This window comes from Numenius arquata, chromosome 8, assembly GCF_964106895.1.
Source record: "Numenius arquata chromosome 8, bNumArq3.hap1.1, whole genome shotgun sequence".
Classification (NCBI taxonomy): domain Eukaryota; kingdom Metazoa; phylum Chordata; class Aves; order Charadriiformes; family Scolopacidae; genus Numenius; species Numenius arquata.
Window position 1 is genome coordinate 18,903,849 of NC_133583.1, and position 20,474 is coordinate 18,924,322.

Here is a 20,474-nt window from a genome sequence, read left to right on the forward strand (position 1 = left end):
TTATTTTGGAGGCAATCCAATCGTTGGTTGCCAGTACAAAGTTGCTGGTAAAGCACATTAAATGCTCTTAAGTAGAGGAGGAGGTTAGCACAAGTTCTGCACAAATGAAATTTCTAGCACATTTCAGAGGAATAGTGGGAATAATGAATGGTGAGAAGAATTTGGATATATACCGCTTCTGTATAATTTAAGACTTCATTTCACAGGTTTCGTTCTTTAGAGACTATTTTTATTTTTTGACTCAAGTAAAAACTTGTAGTTTCTGCTTGGATTGTTGCCAAGAGCGGCAGGGAACCTTTTCGTGAAGTTGCTGATATAAATTCAATATAAATCTTTTAGCTCTTAGCTCAAGGATTTCACTGTTTGGAAGAAGCATATGGACATATTATATCTAGAAAAAAGTTACTGTACTACTTAAGTATGGTATATGGGGATTCAGATACATCATTTAATCTAACATAAAGGAAAAGCTTGTAGCAACATCTCTGCTTATCTTGCGGAGGCTTTATTTTGTTTTGCTCTGCTTTTGCTTTCTTTATTAATGCTACATCATTCTTTTTACCACTTAAGTTTTCCCTTTGTCATGTAACAGTATTTTAAACTATTTTAGACATTTTCATTGGCAAAAGAGTCTGAAGAATTTACTAGTGACAATGTGAGATAGATTAGAGTGACAGAAAAAGACTGCTTTAATGCAGACTGTAAATTGAAATGCCCTCTGTGAATACAGTAGAGATTCCATTTAAAACGGATTTCGATTAGAGTAAATAATTTCTGTTTGAAGCTAAAAGCTGTGAATATTCATAGGAGAGAATAAATGCTATTCATGTTAATGCATTCTTACTAACAAATAGAGAACTTCAGGATAGAAGAGTGGAAATACATCAAAACTGAGGTGCCCTCCTGAGGAACATTTTGTTACTTGTTTGAAAGACTAATGTTGCTGGTTGAACGTTCACTGGAGTGTTGGTGAAGGAGTGGAAGCTCTGTCTCAGGCTCTGGGGGAAACTCCAGCGTGGTACCACCACCTTTTGTAAATGTACTTTGTAGTTTTAATTGGGAAAAGTTGTCATTTAGTTAACTTTATTCTTGCTTGATGTTACTTTTCCCTATTTGTTTTCTGTATTTTTAACTGTTATTAAAGTCCTTTTTAGTCCTGTAATAAAACAGGACCAGATGTCTAGGCACACATGTAGAACACAAGAATATGTGCAAGTATTAATTGTCTTCTCAAATTTCTTTGCTTTTCTGTGGGTGCCAGTCTTTATGCCTGAGTACGATCCACATCTTCCACACAAGTTGTACTTCAGTTCCTTTCCTTATTCCTGAGACATCCCTCTGTTGACCTGTAAAGTCTGACCTATATTCATCACCAGGCACTTGATGAATACTGTCGAATTTGATGGGTAGTGTTTAAGGCTTGCATGCTAATAACGTCAGAGATTTTGGATAAGATTAAACTATAAATATTGCACAAATCTTTAATTAAAAAATCTAGACAAAACTGAAAAAAAAGGAATCAGTTTTGTGTTGTTTCGAGTTTTGCTATTTCCTTTCATGTGCTGGTGATCCTCGCAGGCTTTAATATCCAACTTAGATACTGAAATCCATAACAAGGAACCTGGGAAAAGCTACTCACTGTCTTCTATAAGGAAAATACTTTTTTGTGCCCCTGTCCTCCATTATAGCCCGAGGCAGTTCTATAGGAAGCATCTTAAGGGACCGCTCTTGAGGAAGGCAAAATCCTGTCTTCTTTACAGTAGTGTTAAATGAAGTCATGGTAACAAAATGACTATAAATAGGTCATCTTCTGTAATACACCAGTCTTTTATATATTTTCACATTATGTGGTATTTATTGAGAGAAGAGTGACAAAGGCAGCCTTAGTATTTCAAAGCCACCACAGGCATGAAACATGGAGCTTGTGCTGCTGCGCTGAGGCATGAAACAGCCCCGTGCTCCTGAGTGCTGACCTGTTGAAAAACACCTGCGCTGGGTGCTGTGTCCAGGTGTTGGTCGTTGGGACGTTTCTGTGGGAGTTTCAGCTGTTTCCACAGGAGACCTGCTTATGGGGCACAGCTGAGCCTGTTAGCAAAGCTGGTGGTGCCTCCGGGACAGCAGGTTTGGGAAGGGGCAAGGTGAGGGGGGGGCAGGGGAAGAGCGGGAAAAGGTGGGGCCCGAAATGGCGGGGCCGGAGGAGGTGGACAGGCATCGGAGCAGGTATCCACGCTGTGGTCCCTGGGGAGGACCACACCAGAGCAGGCTTTTCCTGAAGGACTGCAGCCTTTTGCAGGTGGAGATGGGTGAGGAGGAATGAGAAGCAGAGAGGAGCTGCTATGGGCTGACCCCACCGCCATTCCCCTGCTGAGGGGGAGGAGGGCTTGGAGGAGCTGGGGGTGAAGGTGAGCCTGTGAAGAGGGTAGGTGAGGGACAAGGGGGGTTAGGGGGCTTTATCTTTGTTTCTCACCACCCAACTCTATTTTAATTGGCAATAAATTAAATTAATTTCCCCCAAGTGAAGTCTGTTTTGCTGGCATGGTAATGGGTAAGTGATTTCCCTTTCTTTGTCACAACCCAGAAATGTTTTCATTTTCTTCCCCCCCACCCTGGCCTGTTGAAGAGGGGGAGCGAGAGTGCCGCTGGGTGGGGGTAAAGATCAACCCACCACAGCCCAAAAACCATCTTTTGACTTTTGATCTCCATGGAGTTAATGTGGAGTCATTAAAAGAAAAAAAACCCAAACAAACATTAACACCAGAATTCCACTTTTCGATGTGTAGCTTGATTAGCTTGATATGGTGATTATCCAGGCACTGTACGTGGGACTTGTTAATAGTAACAGATCAAAGAAACATCACAAATTAATTTGTATTTTTTATAGAAAAATAAGGTAACAGGGTGTGCTAGAGAACAGACTTGTGCTGCTTGTAAAGAGAGTCCTCAGTTCATTAAGGCTATCCAGACGCTTTGTCCCTGACACACCTTAATTATTACCATAAAAGTTTTTGCATAAATACTTTTATTTTCTGATTGTAAAACATTTGTCAAATATGTTCATAAATGTGCACAGCAGATTATTCTGGCTGGACTAATATAGAGCAAATTGTTTGGTAGCCTGTGACAAAGTGAGATGAAAAATGAGAGGTTATAGGTTCTGTGAAGGTTTACTGTAAAACAGAGTGAGCGCTTATATGCCAGATTTACTTGCATTTTTTTATTTAGCGACTAACAAGACAATAAAGTTTCAGGCTTGTTTATGGTGCTGCTCTGACTAAAACAGCTTAAATCGCTCTAATGCTTAAAATTAATTTTTCTGGAAATGTGGTGTCCAGGATCATCTGTTTCACTTAAAGCAAGCTGGGGTTTGGGGTTTTTTTTATTTGGTTGGTTGGTTGTTCTTTTTACTTGGGTATAGGAATCCTGATCAGCTTAGCTTAGTGTTGAATTTTTAAGGTCTCTTTTTCTTGGAAGAGAGAAGGCAGAGGAATGTTATTAAAATATGTGCATCCACCTCCTTCACTCTCTCCCGAATGGACCTCATTAGTCACGAGACCCTTGTGGTGTTAGGAGAGGTGTTAAACTGTTGTTTGACTGCTTCAAACTCTTTGCTGCCTGCAAGCCTGGAATTAAGCTACCTCCAACTCTCTTCTATCTCTTCGTTCTCTCTCACAAGTATTTTCCTTCCCCTTTCATGGGCTTTGGATCTATGGTTCACTTCCCAACTGTTTGCCTGTGATCACAGTTCCAGCTCCTCTGGCTTCCCACTGTCTGATACCTCTTCTTCCTCCCTCATAGGGGACTTTGTATTTTCTAAAAAGGACACCATATGTTTAGCTCTCTGTCTATCGATACTTGTTCAATCTGTTTAGAGCAGATTAAATATTTTTGGAAGAATAAGTTTGAGAAGGAAAGCTGAAAAGGACAGATTGTCATGATCATGGAACACAGGTGTTTGAGGTTTGAGTCGAGTGTTTTCGGGTTTTTTTGGATCATGGTGCAGGACCTAATGTAACTACCTTTTACAATATTGTATTCTACAATCTCATTTCTCATTTATTTGTATTTAAACAAATACAAATAAGTACTTCTGATATCTATGTAAAAAATAACTGTGTAAAAATAACTCCGGAACATACAGTAATTTAACCAGCATAGTGGTCTGGACTTGAATTCATTGATAGCCTTGAACCATCATTTCAAGAGTGAGGGAGTGGCTCTTTCAGCAGGTTTATTTGGCAAGTCTGAATATGATGATTTTGGAGCTGATTATCAGAATCATTTCATTGCCAACTGTTTTATGGATAGATATGCCTAATGTGCTTGTTTGTTAGTCCCAAACTCCATTGTCTTCATCTTGTGTTAGAAGAAGTTACAACCTTTTCTTGTTGACATAAATAGCGTATAAAAATGGGTATTTCCTATACCTACTGTCGTCTTCAGCTTATATACGATAAACTTTGGACCACATTTAGTGAAAAAAACTAAACACAAATCTAGTCATTTTGTATTTGTCAGCTATGCATGATTATCTTCATAGACTAAATATTTTCAGCCCTAGAAATGTATGTCTGTCTGTTGGATCTGGTGTCTGTAGTTCATTTTTTCAGGCAGGCCCAGAAACAATGTAGATACGGAGTTGAAAGATGATGCTTCTTTTAATCTCAAAATTGTTTGATAAGAACAGCAGATGATTCCATCTGTGCTTAACCTGCTTCAGCAAAACAGATGTGTAATCATGTTCAGAGAAATTAACAAATCGCTGATCAAAATGGAGCACATTTGAAGTCTGTTTTCCTAAGTCATGCAAATCTAGTGGTCTTGTAAGAAAACCAGCTCAAGTAGATGGAAATTCTTTTTCCATCTCATCTTACCTATTTTTGGCAAAACAAGTGAAAAACATCTTTTCTGATCATATGTTGCAATAGAAAACATGTTTTTCTTTGTGGATGTTCCTCTATCAGATCTTGGTATCTTTATTTGGAGAGCTTTTATAAAACACTCATTTGCAAGCAGAAATGTGGCCAAGACAGTCCTAGCTTGTGAAGCCTCAGTTTCAGTCCATCTAGTCAGTGAGATTCAAACGTTTCAAGTTTTGCACACAGGTAGAAATGGAGCTTGGTTGTTGAAAAAAACAGTATTTGACTGCAACAGGAGAGATTTATTTTGTTTCTTCTTGGGATCCTCATTCATTGCACATTGGCCATTTTCTGCCCTTTGATACATGGCCGTGGTAGACAAGAGCTGCCCTGACACACAGTTCTCATCCAGCAGATATGGCAGTAGTTAGGGCACACATCCTTACCTTACGAGTGCTTATAGGTGGCCTTGCCTTTTAGCACCAGACTCTCCTTTTTTTGGACTTCCCATATAGTTACTTCCTGCAGGGGAAAAAAGTTTTTCTGCTTTTGTCTGTGTTTTGGGGGTTTGGTTTGAAGATGGGTTTGGGGTGTGTTTTTCATATTTGAAGTCAATATGAGTTCTTTCAGAAAGGATTGTGGTGTTAGTTGCTTCGATTTTTTTTTTTTTTTTTTTTTTTCCTTTTTTACTTTGCTGGTGGTGGTAGTGTGGCGGTTTTTTACTGTTTTTAGTAAAATTACCACTGAAAATGGTAATTTTCCTCTTTTAAAGTAATTTTGCAGGTGGGTTTTATCATTGTTGCTTTAGTCCCTTAGAGTGCAGGTAATGAATATTCATATCCCCCCACCTACCATAGATAACTGGGTAAATGTTAGTAATTGGAATATCAAAAATATTAAAAGTGGTTTTCTGTTGTGGTGACTGTTCAGAACCATTAAGTTAAGTGCTGACAGAAAACAAACTTTTTCACCTCTCTGTTACTTTAAATCTAAAACTTTGAATTTATTACATGATTGAAATAAGTGATCCCAGCTGCACATAATGGATCCTATTGTCTATAGCATTAGGTTCCATCAGCAAGTGGACCTCTAAGCAGAGTAAGCCTAAACTTTAGAAACAAAAAGTTATACAATTTAAATAGCATCAGTTAACACTACTTTTTGATATAAATACTTTAAAGTTTGTACAAACTGGATTAATGTTCCTATAGGGTAATTAAATGAAAAGTTGGTAACTTATTAATATCTCTCTTTCTCTCTTTCTTCTTTCTTACACTCTCTTTCCAAACTTTTATTAATCTTTCTCTTCTCCCCCCTTTCTCTCCTCCCCTTCTCTCTTCCCTTCTCTTTCTTTCTCACTCTCTTCCCCAAAATATGCCTTTACAGAAACATAAGGTAGATCTTTTCTACAAACTGCGGCATGTGATGAATGAGCTCATTGACCTGCGCAGGCAGCTGCTGTCAGGTCACTTGACGCAGGATCAGGTGCGAGAGGTCAAGAGACACCTCACAGTGAGGCTGGACTGGGGCAATGAGTAAGTATAGGTACCGGCTGGGTACTCTTTGTTCTAATTATTGTTAAATAGCTTTTATTAAAAAAAAATAAAATAAAATTAAAAAAATCAACTTTTTCCTTCCAGTAGTGTTCATACACAGGTAGACTATTTCATTATGTGGAAATCAAATGTAACTTTCTACAGTAGGTTTGTTGCATAGTTCTTCTTCTATTACTGTAAAGTAAGCTGTTTGCTTATTAATAGGTCTTTTCTAACGCTGCCTGCACTTTTAAAAGGTTTAGGTCAATTTACTTAACTTTGTATCGATATAGTGAATATTAGGCCTGGGGGTAGCTGTTCATGGATACTAAAAACCTGTTTGTCAATTGAGGAAGTATTTTAATGGTTGATGTAATAACTAGAGAATCTCACTGTCAACAGGGATGATGGTGCTGAGAACATAATGATTATGTATGATTATAATACATAATCTATGTATTTGGCTGTTGATGACATTTCTCAGAGGTTTAGACTCTCCTTGGTTAGTTCCATGGTGAATTTGTGGCGAGGTTTTTGTAGAGCCAGAGACGACTGCAATTCAGATAGAAGTTGAAATGGTAATAAATTGCCATTAGACAAAAACTAGCCCTTCACCAGAATTGGTTTTGTTCTGAGACACGGTGTATCAGACAGGTAAGTTTTACATGACAAGCATATGACCTTTTCAAAGGAAATATCACCCTCCTCAGTCATATAGTGACTGCTTTTCAACTAGGATAGGATTAGGGCTAATTAACATATCAGGGGGAAGAATTCTGTAAGTTGGCAACTAAGGAAGAAACTGTATTTGTTGTGACTCTGTTCCTTAGTCACCTACCTCAAGATTCCCTTCAGAGACATACGTGAACACACGCATGAAGATTTCGCTGGCCCTCATGCAACATTTCATTTCTCTCTTGTTGAAAGGAAACTCTGAAGGATAGAGACGAATAGATTGCATCAAGTCATTGTTCTGCAGTGCAGAGTTACAGATACTTTCCATTTTCATTCCCAGTAGGGTAAATGTGCAAAAATGGTCTCTTGGTTCCCATTATGCCTAGACGTTTCTGCTCAAAGAGTGTATGGATAAAATTAGCAACAGGAAGCTGCAAAAATGTTGTAAGAAAAACTGATGAGGAGCGTAGACAGCAATGCAGCAATGGAGAGAACAGGCTGTTCAATGAGGGGACTATAGACTTTTTTAACATAAAATCATTAATTTCGAAGTGCATTAAAACTATACAGGTAAATCTGGCACATGACAACTAGGGAGAAGCATCAGTGAAATCAGTAAATGTAAATATGTTCATGATTAAATTCATTTGCTCAGGATAATTGTTTAGGGAAAAAAAAAAATCTGTTTCTTACTGCATAAGAACAGGCACTGACCTGCCTAGAGAAAAAGGCACATGATGTCAGAGATACATGCCTGAAGAGAAGAGGGTATCAGTAAAGAAACTGCATAAAAAGGCATATGATTGAAAAGCTATTTCATTAAATCTGTACACTATGCAGTATTTAAATACAAGCGTCTGGGAGTTTGGAAGGTCTTTCTGCAGCATCACTCTTTTCCATAGAATTTCTGGGAGAGTTCTGTCACTTTCTTGTATCTCCCCTCTCTGAGTTTTATCATGAAACTCATAACCACACGTCTTAATCTGTGGAAAAAAACTCATTATTTTCATATACATATTCACATAGTACTATACTTTCTCAAGGAATGTAATAATGTTCATTCCTAATTCTGTCATACTTAACATTTGCAAACAAAACAAATGAAAAATGTTACTAACGTATTAATGTTAACTGAGAAGCTTAAATACATGCAATTTGAGCTGGTCTGTAATTACTCAAGATGGTACAATCTAATAGGTCACATTCCATGACCAATTAGCTTTCAGGAAACATATAGTCTTACATATCTAATATGTAGCATGAATGCTTGTTTAGTGTAAAGCTGCTTTTATCCTGACCTTGATTATTAATGCATTGTATTCTTTGGGAAGGAGTGATGCAAACATGAAATTCAAACTTCCTGTCACCATGACTTAGGGTTTTTTTCAGTTTGTTGAACAGGTGTTTTCCCTTAAGTACGCTGGCAGTGGTTCTGGTAGTCATCCCTTGTGTTCTCGTAGGAGTTGGTGGGAATCAAGGGACAGATACACTCCTTGGATTAGCAGTTACAGTTTTTTTGGTTTTTTTTTTGTAAAAGGATTAATTTAGACTGTTTTCAGAACTACTAAAGTGAAGTTGTTTTGCTTTTTTTTGTATGCTTAGTCTAAATATTAAGAAGTTGTGCTCTGTTGCTTGATCTATTAAAAATGGAGGAATATAATTTATTTTACAGTTATTGCTGCTAACCCTTTGTATTGTTGCTAGTCATTCTTATAATAGAATACTGATTTCCACTTATTGTAGCAATTTAATGTTCTGTTGCTTCCACATTCTTTCTCCTCAATATAAAAATATGCATCCTTCTTACAATGCTTTGTTACCTGTTCCAGTTATCCCCAGTTAGCTTGGTTTTGTATGCATATATTGACTGTCTTGCAGCTGTATAGATTTTTGTATTTCCCAATTGCCCAAAAGAGCAGAATTTACTACCTTCAAATAAGCACCTTAGTCCTTCTAGACTTGCAGTTTTAAGCATCTTTCTGTGTATGTTTGCACAGCTGAAATCTCATGGCTTTTTTCCTGCATAGGTTTTATGCAGAATATTAAAATACTTGTCTTTTTTAAAAATGTTTCACTCCGATACAATTTATTAGATTATTGATCTTTTGAAGTCTGAAATGTTATTGGGAGTGCCCAATAGTCTGTAAATAACAAGGAAAAATTTGTAGAGCAGGGAACGAATATTATAAAGCTGAAGTCTGCAATTCATCATCTCTTTTTAAATCATGTTGCAAGTAAAATAGAAACTTGATTTTGAAATATTTGCCTAGGTTTTTTTAAATGAATAGGTAAGTTTTTCAACTTCTACTGGTGCTTACAATAGGAAACCAGAATTAAACTTTTTTACTGACAAAACCATGTTTCGTTCTAGTCTTCTGCATCAAAATCAGATGAAGGAGTCTGCCTTACAAAGCTTCTGTTTGAAATGTGAATGCTCTGCTTCTGCTCCAGGGCAAAAAATTACTTGCAGCACTATGTGCATACCTTAGTTACCAAAGAGGGAGGTGAAGATTTCTTCAAAGTAATTTAACTTAAAAATTGGAGGTCATTTTGAATGATTTTCAGGATTGATTCTTTCAGATTAATATAGTATCTAACAGGAGATCAACAGAAAGCATCCAAGTTTCTGAACACAATCACTTTCCCTTTGATACCGAGGGAAGACGCTTCCTTCCCTATAAATATGGGATAGATACTGCATGTTTAGGCTCAGAAACAGAGATGGGGAGGGCGAGCCACCAATACGCTGAGATTTTGAACAGATAAAAGCCATAAACAAGAGGAGTTTGTAGAGTTGTTACTTTTTAGAAAAAGGTTATTCTTTTTCACATAAAATGTTGTTAAAATCATTACATAAAAATAAATCTTCCAAACAGTTGCAATAAATTCTGCACAGAAAGACCCATAGCCAAAAGTTACAAAAGAATGTTTAAAAAGAAAAACGGGGGAAAAAATGTCAGAAATAAGTCTTTCACACTGTCATACACATAAAATGAAACACTGTTTTAAAGTCAGGGTCTTTCTTTTACCTCAGAATCGCAGTCGGAAAGCCAGTGGCAGTTGCAGCACCTGCTAACAGGCAGAACACTGCAGAGGAAATAGTGTGATGCGGGGAAGGAAGCGTAGTCTTAAAACTCAAAAAGTCCTAAATTTCAGTGCTCACATCCTTAGAAGATTATTTTTGGACTTTGAGTGACTTACTTTTGTTATGGTTTAAGAAAACCCATAACAATCTATTGTCGTTAGACAATTATTCTATCACCCGATGACCCCTCCCCACCCGGAAAGGGGAATCGGGGAACACAAAGAAACACAAGCGTTGAAATATAAATAGATTTAATAGACTAAGACTAAATAATTAACAATAGTACTAAAGAACCAGTATTAATCCCGATACTGGTATAAGATATACAGGAATTATCCTCAGCCAATTATATCAGTAGGAAGCTGTGTCCTAGCAATGGACAGCAAATGTCGGACACTGGGAGCGCAATGGCTTCAGGAGGAAGGGAAGGCCTCAGGGTTCCGGCACCGGGGCAAGGAGTTGTCTGGACCGCCGCCATCAGGGAGAGAGCTATGCAGCAAACTTTTCTAATTTATATTGGATGTGACGTTCATGGTATGAAATAATCCTGTTGGCCAGCCTGGGTCAAATGCCCAGGCCTTGTTCCTCCTTGTCCCTGCACCTGGCAAGGCTCGAAAACACTAACCTTGAATCCCACAGAGCCTGGCTGGCTATAAAGTAAATATTTTCACAAAATCAGACACTAGAGTCTTCTAAAAGTGCAATTTTCCGCAGCATTAGAAGAAAAGTTAGTCCTGTGACTCTCAACCCAGGACAACCTTCTTGTCATATTTTTCTTGACATAAAAGGAGTAATAATAACTTCCTGGTAGTGTTGCAACAATTAGCTTAAAGTTCGTAAAATACATTTGGCGATACATATATTAAACATACATATGAGGTTGTAATATCTGGAAATCAGTTTGAGAAGGAAAGAAATTCTTATTATAATAGTTGTCATTGTTGCATCAAAAGTGATGAAAGCAGGAGTGAGCAATTTAAACAACCATAATGAAATGCCTTTAAGAAGGTAGCAGGAAGAATATTTGCCATTTCTGTCTGAATATCTAATATTTTTTCCGTCTCCTGAATATGCCTGTAGTAATGATTGAATAGGGATTAAAACTGTAAGGAACTCTCTTGGATGTCAGTCTTTGAGGAAGACCTTAATAACCTCTCTCTGTAGTCTGATACTTCCACGCTCAGAAGTATTTGCTGCCATTCCCTTTAATCAATTCCTTACTAAGATTACTTACCTTCATCTCATCATCTTCATTTTAAGAAGTAATTTCCTGTGTAGCATTATATCAGTGCTTTACTAAATTCTTTATAGATTACAGCCCCTGCAGTTTCTTTGTATATAAAATAACTTAATTCTGTCAAGGAAAAGCACCAAGTTGTAGTAGCACAGTCTAGTTTTCACAAACGTGTTTTTCATATATTTCATTTTCCATGGGTTTCTGTATTGTATTTCCTTCAAAGTCTTTTCCTAAAGCCTGCGTGTAGTTTCTGTGAATCACTGAGGATCATTTCCTTTCCATTCACCACCTTTATAAATGTATTTGTATCCAAGAAATATGTATGATATTAAATTAGGGTTTAATGTAGTCGGAGAAGGAATACAAGGAAAATTGGTGGCTGCAAAATTAAAGCTGAAAAGAGTGAAGGTAAAGTGCATGTTTTTGGAGCAAAGGGAGTGAGATCTTGCACGCTCTAGAAATGCGAGTTCTCCCAATCTGTTCTTCAAGATTGGATGTGCATCTTAAAGACATTTTTTAGGCAAATGACGTATTTCTGCAAGGTTCTTCTAGGAAGAGTTGTTACAGCTTTTGGTTTTATGAATTCTAAACAACGTAGCATTTGTATTATAAATAAATGAAAATATTAGAAATTAAGATAATTCTTTGAAATTACCATTAAAACCAAGTTGGTTTTATCTAGAAGCCCAGTTAACCTGAAGCAGAGTTGTATATTCATCCTTTTCAGTATTAAAAATGCTAGTGCTTTTGTCTGTCGCCTTCTCTTTGTATTACTTGAGAGAAAAGCATCTAGAGATTTTGGGTGATGGATTAATTTTTTTCCCCCCAAAGAAAGGAAGATTCTAAAGACTTCTATGTGGAAGAGGAGGAATATCTAAATGTCAGCCAGAGTTATCCCGGTGATATCCTATCAGGAGGTAGTTGATAGGCTTGGGGATATTTTGGAGGTACACTTGGGAAATGTTTCTGAAAGGCAGTTCAGTGTTAAAGCAGAATAGAAAAGCACACAAAATTTGCTTGTAAAAGAAAGTATTGTGGAGAGAGGAACTGTCAAATAAACAAAAGGGCACATTATCTAATTTTTATGCATGCTGTGTTTTGGAGGAATACAGCTTGGCAGCTGGTGCTCTTATATTCCCACAGTATTTGATAATAGAGAGTGAAAGTGGGCCACTGACTGTATCATTGCCATTTCAAACATTATGTTGTCAGTGTTTCGTGGACAAAAAATAATTGATACAAATTAAATGCATAAACTTGAACTTCCACCTGCACAATACATGACAGCACATTAGTACTAAAGGAAAAGACACCTTTATTTGCTGGGAGCGAGTATTGTGCAGGATTAACATAGTATTAGAGAATGAGAATCTTATGGGCTGGAAATTCATGGTGTTAAGGGATTTGACTAAAAATAGACTATCAGATAAGTTTCACAGGGATGTTACTGCAGTTGTGTTGAACATTATTAAGTAGAAGATAATACCTTTGTCAGGTATTGAGTAATGAGTCCAAGCACTGTTTGACCTCAGCTCTCTAGAGAGGTGAAACTATGAGAATAGAACAATATCAGGCTATGATTAGCTTTGGCAGGTTTTTTCTGTAAAACTTCAATGTGCTTTGTAACTGTAAGGCAGTTACAAGTGGTTTTGATAATGCCATTAGAAAATCCTTTGTTAACATCTGTATGTTGAGGGAAATTCCTTTATGAATATACTTTAGGGGTGGGTGTGTGTACACATGAGTGACAGGGTATTTTGGAGGCGCTTTAGATATTCAGATTCAGGAAAACTTCTGTAAATGAATATGATGAGCGTTAACATTTTAAAAAAAACTTTGAAGTGGACTCTTGGCATGTTACTTTTTTTACCTGTTACCATGTTTTTCTATTATGTTTTTGGATTTTCTATTATAAGTAGGTTCAAATGGCAGCTGCACTTAAGTATTACCTAGTGCATTCTTGTTTTAATCTTTTTCATTTGGTAAACAGATAAAGTAATTTTCATCTTTGCAGCTGCAGTTTTCAGATACTGATCTTAGGCCTGGGATAACTTGTTTGATAGGTTTAATCAAAACAAAGTGTGTAAAATGTGTATAAATATCACTTTCACAATTTAGCCTTAGAGTTTAGAAACTGATATTTGGCATGAAAACGACATTGAAGAAGGAAAATTGTTCCCTTTTCTATTGAAAATAAAATTGGTTTTGGCAAAGAACTACAAATGGGGAAGTTTCAGTCTGTCAGCACAATATTTTAATGGCGATTATAGTACTGCCTAAAAGTTGTTTGCCAGCAAATGGACTAGGGCTGAGCTATATTTTTGAGATATGATGATTTAGAGATATAATTAAAGAAGGAAAACCTGATCAAGCAAAGTTTCAAAAAGAATTATGGAGATGGGAAATGATTAAAATTACAGTGGTCAGCAAAGGTACAGACCAAGGTCTGAGCTTCGTAGAGACCGCTGGTTCTTCCTTGCTGTTTTTTTAAGTTAGTTACTCAGAGACATTCTATTGCCCGAAGGCTCCTGTTTATTGCACCATGCAATTATTCTGCAGTACCTGAGAGGTTTTTTCAAATAAAATTTTTCATTTGCCATCAGGAACAAGTCTGTGCGCAATGTTTCCCTCTCTGATTACAAAATTAAACTGACTTTTGTATTTCTCTATAGTTAGTGACAGAAAGAGTGCAAAAGTAGTCCATGAGGGTACCTCTTCTGATTTTTTTTTTTTTTTTTTCCCTTTAAGACTATTAAGAATTTCAATATAAAATATCTGTAAATGAAGTGTCAAAGCTATGCAAGGTGAAAGCGGGAAAATGGTTCATTCGTGTGTTTCTTTAATTTTAGTTCTAACGCATGCGTTTAGAAAAGCTTTTTCCTGTAGCGCTCGGAACTCTATAAAGTCTCAGAACCTGAGGATCTACAGAGCAAAAATGGGGTTTTGGCACCTTTTAGGTTGTCTTGTTCTGCAGTCTACAATTATTAATTAATTGTTAATAGTTTTCAGAATGCAAAATAGCTTATTCTATCTACTGCTCACATACAGCTGTGACCTGAACTGACTTTTTACTACAGAATTTCTTAACGAGTCATCTTCTTTGAAATGGTGTACTTTAAAAAAAAAAAATAGTTTATATATTTGATTTGAGCCAAAATATTATTTCAGTTCAGAGTAGTTAAAAGATCCTTTTTCTATGTGTGTTACAAATACGGAATAAAATTGTTGTTGATATTGCAGTTATTGTTTATTATAAAAAAACACCTATGTTTATACAGTGATATGATAAAGTTGGGGGTTTATTTGTGTGAACACCAGGAATTTCAATGCAGTTTTCCAAGGTGCAGTATCTATTTGCACATTTGCACAGGGTTACTAATGGAACTTTTTCATTATGTAGTGAGGGAACCTACTCAAATACTGCAGCAGAAACCAGAGTACTAACTTGATTTGCCTACTGCGTTTCCGTGCGTGAAATGAACGTGTTCTGCATGCTGCACGAGAATATTGGCCAAAATCTTCAACTACCGTTAATTGCTACAGCTCCACTGAAGTCATTGAACAAAAAGTAACAAGTTCACAGTGTTTTTTTTCTTCGATATTGGCATTTATTTTTATTTAGAAGTATTATCTGTTTTAACGATTAACAATTGCAAAAAGTCTTAAATAGTTTGGTATTTCTTGTGTCTTTGCTCTTGAGTAACCACATGCAGTAGATAATAGTGAGCACTCTAATGTATTATACTTACCATTGCTCCTTCCTTCTCTTTTGCAGACATTTGGGCCTAGATTTAGTTCCTCGGAAGGACTTTGAGGTTGTGGATTCAGATCAGATCAGTGTTTCAGATCTGTATAAAATGGTAAGAAATCTGTGGGAAATTCCTTTGAGTTTTCACTTTGGGAGGGAAAGAAGGGAAAAAGTTTTTATTCTTCATTCTTATGTATTTTCTTGATTAGAATAGTGTTGTAAACCGAGTGGTTTTTTTAGTACACCCTCACCACCAGAATAATCAGTGTCTCTAGTACCCTGAGTTTAGTAAGAGTGAACCAATCTTCTTTCAGAAATGGCATGCTTGTATGCATTTTAATTTCAATTTACAAAGTATCATGGTATGAGAACTGGAGAAGGTAACTTTAAATGTTGTTTCTTTGTAGTTTCCTTGTTTTTAAAATCTGTTGTTTCAGAACCAGCAGAAGTTCTAAAAAAAATGGATCTTTCATATACAACTAATGGGAATCCCTTTAAACTTTGATCTTTGTTACTAAAATCAATATACTAGCATTAAATGAAGTAGCAATAATATTTTTTCATTTATTTGTAGAACTAAAGAAAAATAGGGCTTGAAAATCTTAAGAGGTCATCCAGTCTGTTCTTGTGCTTAACATCAGGATCAACTGTCTCTGTCATTTCTGACAATTTCTTCTCTGTTTCTAAAAATCTCCAGTGGTTAAGACTCCACAGCCCAGGCAGGCAATCTTTTTGCTTAGTTCACTGTTCTTACAGTTTGGAAGTTTTATTAATGATGGTCATTATGATTATTATGGCTATATGCTGTTGCTGTTTTGGATTATTGGCACCGTATAACAGTTGATTTATGGAAAGAAATAAAAATTGTGTTACATAAGAAATACTTACATACATCGCTCTCTAGTACTAATTTTTGATGTTTGTTCCTGATTTGCCATAGTCCAAAGAAAGTTTGATGTTATTCAGCAGTGTTTTCCTTCAAGTACAGTATAAAAATAACTCAGTACAAAATTAAATCAGTAATGACTCAGAGAATGCAAGATAAGTTGCTAACAGGATTGCTTTATTGCTTTGTGTTTCATTCCGCAGGTTTTTTTATTCTGGATACTGTAGTACAGCAAATAGCTAATATTTAATTGTCAGAGTAGTCTTGATTACATCACCCATCTGTAGTGAAGAAAGTGTCCATGGCAGAGTTTGCTGCTCAGATCTGGGCTGGTATCAGGACATGCCCAATAGTCAGTTCACACTTTGCTGTTGCTTTAGTGTTTAGATTCAAGAAGACAGTGCTGTCTAATGACATCTAGTTCATACTCGGAAGGCAATTTCAGGAACCAAAACAGCTGAAAACCTGGGGGTTTTTTAGCTTAAATTTGGTGGAAATGGAAGGAGGGGGGTATTGGTGAGTTTTGGTTTTTTTTTTTTTTTTTTTTTTAATGTGGTTTTTGTTTTGTTTTTATTATTTAACAAAAACCCAAGGAGAGAATCCTCCTTACTCCTGGCAAAATACTTAATGGGTTCTCAAATTAGCAGTTAGGATTTAAATTGTAAAATAATCTTGGAGGGAGTAGTTGTGAGAGCCAAATTACTTTCTCATATTTGCAAGATTGTAGAGCGTTAAATGCACCATAGAAAACAGTTCTGTATTAGAACAATGGATGAGGTAACACATTAGACTTTCCTATCTGTGACAACAAATTCAAGCATTTTATACAGTCATTAGCCGTAGCATTACTTTTCTTGGTAAATTTTAAAATTTGAGCATCATTTTTAGCTCTCATTTTTTATTGCGAAGTATATTTGTGACTATTGTATGACCACTATATTCACCTCTTTGTCAGAACTGTTGTGCTTTGAGGCCTTATACATCCCATTTCTCCAGGTTACTCGTTTTGAAGCTGAATACTAGTGGCTTCAGGAGGCAGAACATTTGTCAGAAATCATTGCTTTACTCCTGAAGGAAACCAAATTGCCCTTTTCTTATAACAATATTCATGATTTTACCTAATATGATGGAACTTTTTTTTAAAAATTATATTGCTTTTGAAACTGTGGGAAAACACGTTGTCAGAATTCTGCCACAGAGCTCAGTGCTGGAGTTACCACTAGATCGAAGCTGTCCTTCTGCAACACAAGTCCAGCAGGATGTCAGAAACACTTCGATAGCACTGAAAGGGGTTACAAGGCACAGATGTCTGAAGGCATTTGCAAAAATCAGAAATGTTCAAATGTGATGATTAAACGTTTCACTTTTCTGTAAATTTCTTGATTTGTGTATGTGTTGTCAGGATGGATTTAAGAGGTGCGTGAAAGGCACAACTATTGACTATGTTACTGCTAGGTCTCAGCCATTTCTTCCAACTATCTGAAAATAATACCATGAGTTTACCGGTGCTCCCAATAAATAGGCAAATTTCAAATGAATTCTGCCATCGCCTCATAATTGCTTATACTTTATTCAGATGAAAAATGAGATTGGTAAGAACGAGTAGTTATAAAACTTGAAAACAGAGACTTCAATTGCCCAGAACCCTGCTATAAAAGGAAACCAATGGGACACAAACTGTGCAGGAAGCTCATGAAACCTCTTTGTGATTTTGTTTGTTTAACAAAGTAGGTTGTCAGAGGACAGATTTGTGTACATTTGGTTCTAAACCCTAGTAAGAAGTCAGTTGAGAATATGAAGATAAAAACACTTTGAGGCTGACTTGGTAACAATAGGATTCACTTATCAAGCATCATTAGGAAAGGAAGGAACAACAACAACAATAAAAAGTAATATTGCTAGATAAGATATCATGAGAAGGAAGTTTGATGGGAAAAAAAAGAGGTCAGGAGAATTGATAGCTCTTTCAGAAAATTTAAATCACACAAGTTACTCACTGAGAGGCCAAGTTGGATAAATTAAGGAAGTGAAAGAGTGAAAGAATGGGAAATTAAGATTACCAAGAGCAAGTATAGAAGAATGGAAATATAGAAAAGTATAATAGAGTAGCACAAATGGGTAAATAGAAAAACTAGAAAAGCAATGCACAAATTAAGATATAACAAGCAGGTATTGCCAATTGTATCAAGAAATAGTTTTATATAAATAAACTTGTATTAATTGGAAAACTAGAGAAAAGTTTTTACACCAGAGGAAACCAATTGGCACATGATGCACGCAAATAAAGTGGCCTTTAATGTCCTTTTCAGCTCCCTCAAGCTCTGGTAAGGTGGTAAACTGTGTCACAGCACTAACAATACCTGTGGAAAAGTGAAAGGAGTCAGACCTGAACAGAGGGGGAAAGTTTATAAAGTAGTTATTGGTCCCAGGAGATTTAGAACTATATACTTTTGATTTGGAATGTCTAGAGAAGCTGTATCAGACATGTTAGTGATAATCATTGGAAAGATGAATTCCCGGACACCGGTAAAGGGCAAGCATACTTCACACCTTTAAAAAAAGTGAGGGAGGAGGAGGCACTAGTAATCATTCTCTCTCTGTAAAAAATGCTGAAAGAGGAAAAAAAAAATAAATCCAATTATTTGCAATAAGGAGGTGAGTGATAGTGACTGTGAACTTCTTCAGAATAAGCAATTTTTAAAAGTTCCAATTTACTTCCCGAGCATAAATGACTCTAGTGGATAGAGGAAAAGCAGCTGATGCCATATTTAGATTTTCATAAAGATTTTAATTGTTTTTTTAATTGAAATTCTCCTAAGGTCGTTAGTTCTAAATTAAATTACTGTAAAGTAAACACAAAGCTAATTAGAAAACCCATACTCAAGGAAAAAAAAAAAAAAGAATGGTTGTCAATAATTTGGTTAAATAGGAGGAGGGATGAATCAGCTTAATTTCTAGTGGTCATCCTCCATTTTGTAGTGCTTCATGTTTCATTAATGACTGGATGATGAATTGGGAGTATGCTTACTAAATACGCAAATACCACCCAGTTGAAAGACTATTACATGGGAGGAAAGGATCAGAAATCAAAATAATACAGAGGAATTGAAGAAATTATCTGAAAAGTTTAGGATACAAGTGAGATTCGTAAATGCAAGTTTTCAGCTTCTGCGATCAATCGTTGCTTCTGAAGTACAGGTTGGGACACTACAAGGTTAGGTGGTTTTGTAGGTTTTGTATTATAATGAAATCATAAGCTGAATTAATCTTTTCATGCTAATGATGGATGAGACAAAAATCAGTGGACCTAGGTTACAATGGCAGGGATTCAGTTTAAGAGTCAGAAAGCCATTTGATGAAGAAAGATACACTGAAACAGATCATCTTGTTAAAGTTTGCACAACCTTAGCAGGCAACTATCTTTTGGAAAAAATAAAGGTAAAACTGATGGGTTTTTATTTTGAAGAGGGAAGATGGATAATTTTTTAACAGTCCTATTTTTATATCACCTCACAAGGCTTTTCAGGTTGGAAGGGGCTTCAGGGGAGATATAGTCAGGCTTCCTGCTCAATACAAGGTCAATACTGAACTCAGACCAGGCTGCTCAGAGCTTTGTCCAGTTGGATCTTGAAATTCTTCAAGGAAAAAGTTTGGATCCCTGCTCTAATGCTTGACTGCCTTGATGGGGTGATTTTTTTCCTTATTGGAAAGTTGGGATATCCCATGTTGTAGTTTTTGACCACAGTATTTTGTCGTCCTGCTGTGCAGCTCTGTGAAGAACCTGGCTGTGTCATTGTGATAATAACTTCATAGTTATCGGAAGGCTGCCATCAGGTCACCTCCAGGCCTTCTCCAGACTAAAAACCTGCATTCCTTCCATCTCTTCTCATGCAGCGTGTGCTCCAGCTCCCACCTGCTTAGATGGCCCTTTGCTGAATGGGGTGCAGTGTTTCAGATGTAGCTTACTGAATGCTGAGTAGAAAGGAATAAACGTTATTCTTAATCTACTGGCCGCATTCCTGTTAATAGAAGTAAATTTTTATATGTCCTGCTGCCAGAGTGTTCTCCTGACTTATATTTGGCTTGCTGTTTAGCAGGATCCTGCCAGTCAATTCCCAGCCTATACCATGGAATGATTAGCCTGTCTCACGTGCAAGACTTGTATTTGTCCTTGCTGTGTTTCATAAGGTTCCTTTTAACCAATTCCTCTGGATTGCCTGGAACCCTCTGCATGGAGGCCTCCTCCTGGAGTACATTGACTGCTGCCCTCAATTTAGGATCATCTGTGAATTTATTAGACTGCTTAGGTATTGGGATAGACCTCTGAAGAATACACGCCATCAACCACTCGCTCTTGAGCCTGACAGTCCTGTTTGTTGGGGTGTTTTTACCAGTATCATTAGTCTGCCCATCCAGGTGTAACTTCACAACTTGGGTACAAGGATGCTGTGA

The 20,474-nt window shown here is 36.7% G+C and overlaps 1 protein-coding gene across 1 annotated transcript in view; it reads left to right on the forward strand.

The window, feature by feature from the left end:
- Nucleotides 1-20,474, forward strand: part of DOCK3 (dedicator of cytokinesis 3) — a 195,197-nt gene that overhangs the window by 45,411 nt on the left and 129,312 nt on the right. The window contains exons 6-7 of the mRNA XM_074151695.1: nt 6,243-6,391; nt 15,164-15,248. Coding sequence (XP_074007796.1) covers nt 6,243-6,391; nt 15,164-15,248 — 234 coding nt within the window. The remainder of the gene's footprint in view (nt 1-6,242; nt 6,392-15,163; nt 15,249-20,474) is intronic.